General features: G+C 42.2%; 1 protein-coding gene across 1 annotated transcript in view; it reads left to right on the top strand.

Annotated features, from left to right (window-relative positions):
- Positions 1–9954, top strand: part of LOC102865353 (lysosomal alpha-mannosidase-like) — a 47944-nt gene that overhangs the window by 29253 nt on the left and 8737 nt on the right. Inside the window, exons 17-20 of the mRNA XM_006898858.1 lie at positions 8408–8526; positions 8625–8726; positions 8887–8974; positions 9138–9218. Of these exons, the coding sequence (XP_006898920.1) occupies positions 8408–8526; positions 8625–8726; positions 8887–8974; positions 9138–9218 (390 nt within the window). The remainder of the gene's footprint in view (positions 1–8407; positions 8527–8624; positions 8727–8886; positions 8975–9137; positions 9219–9954) is intronic.

Below are 9954 nucleotides of genomic sequence, written 5' to 3'. Positions count from 1 at the left end.
CCCCAGCCTACCCTGCAATGCATCCCTTGTTCCAGATTGTTGGAAAACCATAGAATGGCATTATTGACAACGTCAGTTCCATCACCACTATCCATGACTGATTATTGTTGCTAGCCACCAAAAAGAATAAAAAAAGAGATAAGGACACCAAGAATGGAGAGAACAGAGAACATAAAAGGCAGGGGGCCAACCGCTCTAAGACTGAAGCCCCAAACCTAGCTTCCCAGTAACTTTATTGAAAATTGTCAGGGAGCAAATCACAGGGAGAACTCTATGCAAATGAAGCTAGGCTCGCTCATTCTATTGACAATCATATGCTTACCTCAGGAAGGAAGTAGTTCACAAGTACAGACTCTTAACACTCCCTCTGCAAGGAGCCCTAGCTGCTTCTTCTCTGCAGGAAGCAGCTCATTTCTTGTAATCTGTCACAGATTAATTACAGCTTATGTATTTTGTGTTTCCTTCAATTCCTGATTGAGCACTTGGTTTAACATATAAGTTGATATTTGGCTTCTCACATTTCCCCCTTTTGTTTTTATCACACTTGTGTTGTCATCAGGGTGAGTATGGCTTCTTTTCTTCTTGAATTCATTCTTGTTTGTTTTTGTCCTCTCCATCCTGTCCATTCTGCAACTCCATCTTCATCGAAGTATGGCCTCTTTCAGCTCATTTTGGGGTTTCTTGTCTCTGGATGGTGCCCACAGCGTTTCTGTGCCTGTAGAAATATAAGCAAATCCTCTACCCTAATGAATGACAAATCCCTTTTCCCATTCATTAGTTAGTTGTTGTTGATGATGTTATGTGATGTCAAGTTACTTGTGATTCATAGCGACCCTATGTACAACAGCCCTAAACCTTGCTCTGTCCCATGTCAATCTCACTGTCTCTGACACACATCCCGATTACCCCAGTCACTGAATCAATCCACCTCCTAGAGGGTCTTCCCCTACTGCACTGTCCCTCCACCCTGCCAAGCATGATGTCCCTCTCCAAGTACAGGTCCTTCCTTACAACATGTCCGAAATATGTCAGACGAAGCCTCAGAATCCTCTCCAGGATGAAACTGTTCGGGTTGTCAGCAGTCCATGGTACTCTCAATACTCTTATCCAGCACCACAGCTCAAAGGCATCAATTCTCCTTCTATCCTCCCTAATCATTGTCCAGATCTCTGATACATAACAACTGATTGCAAAGATCATGGCCTCTGTCAGGTGCACCTTAGTCTCCAGAGTGGCACCACTGCTCTTCAGTACTTTGGAGAGGTCCCTAACAGCAGGCTTTCCCATTGCAATATACGTGTTTTCATTTCCTGGCTGCTGGTGCCAAGAGTGTTGACTGTGGAGCCAAGCAGACTAAAGCTGTGAACAATCTCAATCTCTTCACCATCCAGCCTGATGCTGCCAATTGGTCCTGTGGTGAGAATTTGTCTTCTTGATATTGAGCCTCAATCCATATTGTAGGCTGCAGTCCTTGACCCTCTGCAGCAAATGCTTCAGGTCCGCCTCAGTTTCAGCAAGCAGGGTTGAGTCATCTGCATAACGCAGATTGTTGATGGATCTTCCACCAATCCTGATACCACATTTCAGCCTCCCGGATAATCTGTTCTGCATATAGGTTGAAAAGGTATGGAGATAGGACACATCCCTGATGTACACCCTTCCCAATTTTGAACCATGCAGTGTTCCCTTGCTCTGTTCTGACGACTACCTCCTGGTCCAAGTATAAGTTTCGTATTAGCACAATCAAGTTTTAGGGATTCCCATTCTTCTTAGAGCCAGCCACAGTTTGTTATGATCCACACAGTCAAATGCCTTTGCATAATTAATGAAAGACAGATAGACATTCCTCTGGTCTTTCCTGCTTTCAGCTAAGATCCATCTAACATTAGCTACAATATCCCTAGTACCACGACTCCTTCTAAACTCAGCTTGGACTTCTGGCAGTTCTCTGCTGATGTGCTGTTCCAGTTGTTTTTGCATAATCTTCAGCAGAATCTTGCTTGCATGTGAAATCAATGATATTGTTCTATAATTTCCACACTCTATTGGGTCACCCTTCTTTGGAATGGGAACAAATATAGATCTCTAGAAGAAGTCAGTTGGCCACGTGGTTGTTCTCCAGATTTCTTGGCAAAACTTGGTGAGCACGTCCAGGGCAGCATCTGTTAGCTGAAATACGTCAATTGGTATGCCATCTATTCCTGGGGCCTTATTTTTTTGCTATTTCCTTCAAAGCAGGTTCTTTAAAATATATATATGCTGATTCAGCTCTTAGGATAATTGTAATACCCAATGTCTTTCAGCTGGAGTTTCTTCTTTTTCATTAGCATTTAAAAAATTTGACAGTTAGTAAGGCTTTTTGTAAAATAGTTCGAGATGATGGCATTTGTCCTATCCCATCTCCCCCTTTCTGTTTTTCAACGTAGTTTGTAAAGTCAAATTAGCCCATTCTATTATAGCTTTTCTTGGGGTTATAAGGAATACTAGTAATGTGTTTAATGTTCCATTTTTTAATAATTCTTGTGTTTTCTTAGAATTATAAGCAGGAGTATTGTCAATTTTAATACTTGATGGAAGACCCATCACATTAAAAGTTTCAATTAAATGTTTAATTACATACTTTGATTTTTCTCCTGTTAAAGCTGTGGCCCATTGAAAGCCTGAAAAAAATATCAATAGTATGATGAACATACTGTCATTTCCCTAATGATGGAATATGAGTAACATCCATTTGCCATAATACATTTCGTCTGTCACCTCGAGGATTGACTCCTTTTTCATAAGGTGGTACATTAATGGGACCACATTGAGAACATCTTCGTATAATCTCTTGAGCTTGTTGCCAATTCATTCCAAATTTCTTCCTCATTCCATTAACATTTAAATGAGTATGGAGAAGAAAATCTTTACCAACTTTAACATTTCCTACTAATAATCAATCTATTTTATCATTTAATTGTGACTTTGGTCCTGGGAGGCCAGAATGAGCTTGAATATGAATGATATATGTTGCTGAATTAAAACATATAACATAGTAAATAACATACTAATATTAGTATCTTGAGGGGGAAAATACACTCTTTCTATATTTCTTACAGTAAACTCAGCATATTGCGAATCAGTAATTATATTAAAGAAAAAATGTTATCTTGTAATAACATAATAATAGCATATAATTCAGCCTGTTGAACAGAAGTCAAGTTAGTTTTAACTACTTTATTATCTTTACCATTAGTATAACCTGCATAACCCATCTTATTTGCATCTGTGTGTCTGCTTGCAAAGGTGAATTTTTTACTTTTCCAAAACCTCTAATTTCTCTCTGGTTAGGGACTACTGCTCCACTCGAATTGGTTCTTCTGTTAGCCAGGTTAAGGGGAAAACATAATGAGCAGTGGCCCTCATTATAAATTTGGATATCCTAATCCTTTTCTCTGGAGAGAGAATGAAAGGCACCCAAGCATTGAGGACTCTCCTTCATAGGGTCTCTATGAGTCGCCTGCGACTCAATGGCACTTAACAACAACAATCCTTTTCTAGAAAGATTAAATTTAGGTTTTTGAAAACGAACAATGTCCTGTTTCTTTTTTACTAATCCTTTTGTTGGAATGTAATTCATATTCAACATCATGTTTTTACCTGAGTTGATGTAGAAGGAATTTGTCAAGTAAAGATCTACATTCCTTAGTCCAATGAGATCTTCTTCCACATTTTCTACAAAGCCCTGAAGGTGTGAATCTTTTCTTCTTGTTCTCATTCTCCCCTTTCTCTTTATGGAAATTTTTTTTTCAAATGTCCTAATTTTCCACAATTGTAACATTTGCCTTGAGACAAATTTAAAGTGGTTGTGTGTGTGTGTGTGTGTGTGTGTGTGTGTGTGTGTAAGTGGCTGCTGATATATTGGCTTGAGAAGAACTAGTTCCAATGTCCATACAAGCACGTATATATTCATCAAGGAAGCCTTCTGAACTTTAAATGGTCTGATATGCTTTTGACATTTTGAATTAGCATTTTCATATGCTAAAGTTTTTAACAAAAACTAATAGACCTTGGGTTGAGATATTGCTCGATTAATAACATCCTTTAATCTACATTGAGAGTCAATGTACTTTTCATTTTCAAATTGTGTTGTTCTGTTAAAGGATTGATCTCCCTTTCCTGAAATTTCTACTTTATCCCATGCTTTCACGCAGCAAAGTCTTCCTTGTACAATCACAACATCACCGTATTGCAACTGAGCTTGCACTCCAAGCCCTTGACCTCTACCGAGCAACTGATCAGCAGTACACGAAGAGGAGGATTTCTGGATAAATTTATCATTCCCATAGCTGTAGCTTCATTGGCCTACCAAATTCAAAACTGTAAATATGCCCCAGACTCTAAAACTGTCTTGACCATGGACTCACAATCATAAGGAATGAATCTAAATTCTGTAGCTAATCCTTGTAATATGCCCCTTACATAGGTAGAATTCATACTATGAGAAACTATGGCTTGCTTTAATCCTTTAATAGTCTTATAAGATAGTGACTGATATTGATACAATTGATACTGTTGGGGAAAATCTTGGTTAGGAGGCATATCCTGAATTGCTACTGGAAATACAGTAGCCGCTTTGCCCGAGTTGGAGAAATCATCTTGTTTTGCCTGTTGCAAGGCCATAGACTCAGCTGTTAAAGGCTTCTTAAAAGTAGTTACTCCCAACGGAGCATGATTCATATCATTAAATAACACAGAATCCTTAAATAACTCAGAATTGGAACTGTTGCTGCTGATGGAGCTATATTTTTATTTTGGTAATAGATCTCACTATGAAAACTCAATTTGTCTATTTTACTAGAAAGTTCTAAAACTCATTTACTTAATTTCTCATAAGGACTATCATCCTAGATTGAGTTGTTGTGGATTGCCTTCAAGTCAAGCAAGACTCAGAATGACCCCATAACAAAAGGCCTGAAGCCTCTCTACAACTATAGACATTTATCAAAGTTCATAGTTTCCAGAGGCATGTTATTTAGGAAGTGGATGCCACTCCTGCTTCCAAACCTGTCATAGTATGTTATTGTTGTTATGTTCCATTGAGTCACCTGAAATGTATTGCAACCCTATGTACAGCAGCTCTGAACCCCTCCCTGTCTTGAGTCAGGCTCGCCAGTTCTACCACACCAACTCCCATTACCCCAGTTACTGTATCAATCCATCTTATCTGGGATCTCCCTATCCTGTGCTTTCCATCCACCCTTCCAAGTATGATGTTCTTCTCCAAGGACTGAGCTCTCCTGGCCACATGTCCAAAGTAAGTGAGGCAGAGCTTCAAAATCCTAACCTTTAAGGAAAGACTTGGTTTCACCCTCTCCAAGACAGACCTATTTGTTTTCCTGGCAGTCCATGGTATGTTCAAGACTCTCCTCTAGCACCACAACTCGAAGGCATCTATTCTTCTTCTGTCATCCTTAGTCATTGTCCAGCTCTCTGAAACATAACAGTAACTGAGAAGACCATTGCTCTTCAGCACTCTGGAACCTCAATCTCTTCTCCATCTAATATGGTACTGCCAATTTTCCAGCCTACCCTGCAATGCATCTCTTGTTCCAGATTGTTGGGAAACATAGAATGGCATTATTGACAACTATAATTCCTTCACCACTATTCATGACTTCTTAGGTTAATGATGTTGTTAATTGCCTTCGAGTTGAGCACAAGTCATAGCAACCCTATGAACAAAAGGTCTGAAGCCCCTCTACAACTATCAACATTTCCCAAAGTTCATAGAGATTCCAGAGGCAAGCTATTTAGGAAGTGGATGTCCCTTCTGCTTCCAAACCTGTCATACAATGTTATTGGTTGAGTCACCTGCGATGCATAGTGACCCTATGTACAGCAGCTCTGAATTTCTCTGTCCTGAGCAAGCCTCACTAATTCTGATTAAAAAATTACAGTAAACAAGACAGTGTGAATACTTCCCTGTCCTGAGCTAGTCTCACTAATTCAAACGCAGCAACCCCCATTGTGACAACACCACCACCAACAGCAGAGAGGGGTGGGGAGAGAGAAAGAGAGAGAGAGAGAAAGAGAGAGAGAGAGAGCAGTTGGCCTAGTGGACAGAAAGCCATGCTCCCAAGCCAAAGGTGGGTGACTCTACTCCACGGCTCTCAAGCGTGCCTTTAATTATTTTTGGGGAAACATTCTTCTAGGTCGTGTAACCCTGGTCTGTCCACTTGCTCTACAGAGGTAACTTATGGTTGCTGTGAAGCCAATCACAGTGACACTGATGAGGCAAATGTGGGAATGGTTACTCATAGTAGACAGTGTTTGTTGATGCTCCCCAATTAAAACAAGCTTGGAAGCAGGAGTGGCATCCACTTCCACAATAGTTTGCCTCTGAAAACCCTATGAAACTGGAGAAAGGACGAAAATTATACAGGAAGTGTCCAGGACTTTCATTCATAGGGTCGCTATGAGTCGCCTGCAACTCGACAGCACTTAACAAAAACAACAACAACAATGGAAATAAATATGGATCTCTTCCAGTCAGTTGGCCAAGTGGTTGTCCTCCAGATTTCTTGGCACAACTTGATGAGCACATGCAGGGCAGCATCTGTTTGCTGAAATACATCAGTTGGTATTCCATCAATTCTTGGGGCTTTTTTTGCCAAGTTCTTCAAAGCAGCCTGCATTTCTTCTTTCATCACCATTGCCTCTTGCTCATATGTTGTTTCTTGAAATTCTTCTTTGTCAGCCAATTCTTTTTGGTACAATGATCTGTATACGTCTTCCATCTGCTTTTAATGCTTCTTGAATCATTCAGTACTCTGCCCAGAGCATCCTCAAGCATTTCAACTCATGGCTTGAATTTATTCTTTAGTTCTTTCAGCTTAAAAAATGCTGAGCAGGGGAGCTCTGGTGGCCTAGTGGCGAGAAGCAGCACTGCAATCCCAGAGATATGCCGTTTGAGTCCACCAGATGCTCTGCCGGAGAAGGAGGGGCATTTTCCTTCTGTACCAGTCAGATCTGATTTGACGGTACACACACACACACACAAAAATAATAAAAATTTTAAAAAAATGCCAAGTGAGTTCAACCCTTTTGATTTTCTAACTCCAGCTCCTTGCACATTTCATTATATTTGCCTTGTCTTCCCAAGCAGCCCTTTAAAATCTTCTATTCAGCTCCTTAACTTCTTGATAGTGACCCTATGTACAGCACTTCAGAAGCCTGTCCTGTCCTGAGCCAGTCTCATTAATTCTAACACACCCAAGCCCCATTGCCCCAGTTACTGTATAAATCCGTCTACTTGGATCATATTGTTGTTGTTGTTAAATGTTGCTGAGTCATAGGCAACTCATAGTGACCCTATGAACAAAAAGTCCTCAATGCTTGCGTGACTTTCATCCTTTCTCCAGGTTCATAGGGTTTCTGGCGGCAAGCTGTTTACGGAAGTGGGTGCCACTTCTGCTTCCACGCTTGTTTGAATCGGGGAGCTCCACCCAACACTGTCCTCCATGGGTAACTATTATCACATTTGACACATCAGTGTCACAGTGTTCAGCTTCACAGCAACCACAAGTTACCTCTCTGTGTATGGCAAGTGGGCAGACCAGGGCTATACAACCTAGAAGAATATTTGACCTGAGGGTGTGGATTAAAGTCACCCACCTTTAGCTTGGTAGCGTCACTTTTGGTTCACTAGGCCAACTGGTCTCTCTCTATGTTGTTAAGTGTCACCGAGTCGTAGGCGACTCATAGCAACTCTATGAGCAAAAGTACTCAATGCTTGTGTGACTTTCAAATCTTATGCCTGATGAAATATTTATTTGTAGAATATATAAGTGACTATAAAATGAATAATGTGGAAACCAACAATATAGCTATCACTTCACCATAGGCTATTCATGATACATAAAAACATGAAATAGTGTTCAACATCAGTATTAAGTAGGTAAAAGCCAATTTAAGCCACAATGAGATACCACTGCATCTTTTGAGAAATCTAAAATCGTACAGGCTGATGAGATCCTATGTTGGGGAGGGTGGTGTTTCGGTTCTCTGGTGCTGCTTCACAGAGATACGACGTTGGATGACTTGAACACACAGAAAGATGTTCTCCCACCATTTAGGAGGCCAGCAGTCCAGACTCAGGGCACCAGACCTAGAAGTCCTTCCTTTCTTTTTTTGCCTCTTAGTTCTAGAAGTTTCCCAGTGCAGCAACTGGGATCCAGAAGATGGTTCTCCTCTCCTTTCTCTTCCATCTTGATGGTACTGAGGTCTCCACTTCCTGGCTCATTTAACTTTTTTTGGGGGGGGCGGGTCATTGATAGTGATCACAACTGAGGTAGAACTTTTTGGGGGCTTCACACTACTCAAAGTATGCGTACTGAAATCTCCTCCTGTTCCCATGTGCCAACAGACACCCTTGGTGCAGGAGTTGCACCAGAAATTCTCTGACTGGTGTTTCCAAGTGGTTCACCTGTACCCAGGACAGAAGCACTTGGAGCTGGACTGGAAAGTGGGGCCAATACCTCTAGAGTGAGTGGGCAAGTATTGGATGACAGGAGGGGTCGGGTGGGGGAGGGAAAGGTGTGCTAAGTGTGGGATTAAACTTTCTGACATCCCAAATGGCTCAGTGATGACACTGGAAAAGAAGTCATCAGTCGCTTTGACACGACGCTGGAGACACGTGGACGCTTCTACACGGACAGCAATGGCCGGGAGATCTTGGAGAGGAGGTGGGGACAGGCAAGGACACTCAGACCAGAGAGGGTGGTCAATGGCCTGAGTCTAGAGACCAACCTGCAGGTGTTTTGTCATATATGTGTTGGAGGCAGGACATGGGTGGGAGTAAGGTGACTAGATCACCAACGTTGGCCAACTTCCTCCAATCTCCAGGAGAGATTACAGGCCCACCTGGAACCTCACCCAGACTGATTCGGTGGCGGGAAACTACTATCCAGTCAACAGCCGCATTTATATCACGGTACCCTTGCCATCCCCAGCTTGACCACCCCCTCTGTTCCCCAGATGGGACTTAGTCCTTCATCCTGTGTTCCTCAAGACTGTGTCTATTATATGTTCACTTCTTCTGAGAGAAAGAGAAGGTCTGTAGGAATGCTTCTCAGTCAGACACCTTCATGTTCCAGGATGGGAAGATACAGCTGACAGTGCTAACTGACTGCACCCAGGGGGGCAGCAGCCTTAAGGATGGCTCCCTGGAGCTCATGGTGAGTGGATCGGAGCCTCAGCCACAATCCTCCCCACTCCTAGGCCTTTTCCAGAACCTCCACTTGGACTTAAACTTGTTTCTACTCACATGCCTCCATCCCCATGCGTTTATCCTTGTCTGCTCACGTCGCCCCCGCCTGCCTATCTTCTCTTCCAAGTGAGGTACCAATTCTCACTCTGATCCACTTACTGGACTTTCACCATACGTTTTGGTCCCATTTGTCTGCTCTGTGCGACTCACAGGATATACACTGTGAGCTGAGGTCTCCTCTACAATGAGACTATGTCCATGTGGTTCCATTATCTAGGTCACGCAACATCTATTTCCCACCTAGAGGCGATAAGACTCTTGCTTGTTCCTTAAGTCTGTGCCTTCTCCTTGTCCTGATTCTTTCCTTTGATGTCACTGTTGTTGTTTCACTAGGTGCTGCCAAGTCATCTATAACTCACAGCTACACTATGAACAACAGATCTCAGCCTTACCTTGCCCTACCCCATCCTTACAATCTCTACCATTGTCGTAGTCACTGCGTCAATCTGTCTCATTGAGCGTTTTCTCTTTCACTGGCCTGCTACCTTCCCCAATATGACGTCTTTTTCCAAGGACTAACCCTACCTGCAAATACCATGACCTGTATCAGGCGCACCTTAGTCTCCAGAGAGACACTGTTGCTCCTGAGTATGTTTGAGAGGTCCCTAACGGCAGACTTTCCCATCGCGATACGCTTTTTGATT

Source organism: Elephantulus edwardii, unplaced genomic scaffold (genome assembly GCF_000299155.1).
Source record: "Elephantulus edwardii isolate Elephantulus edwardi_28Jun2011 unplaced genomic scaffold, EleEdw1.0 scaffold00237, whole genome shotgun sequence".
Classification (NCBI taxonomy): domain Eukaryota; kingdom Metazoa; phylum Chordata; class Mammalia; order Macroscelidea; family Macroscelididae; genus Elephantulus; species Elephantulus edwardii.
The sequence above is the reverse complement of the archived record's forward strand: the minus strand, read 5'-3'. Positions and strand labels throughout refer to the sequence as shown.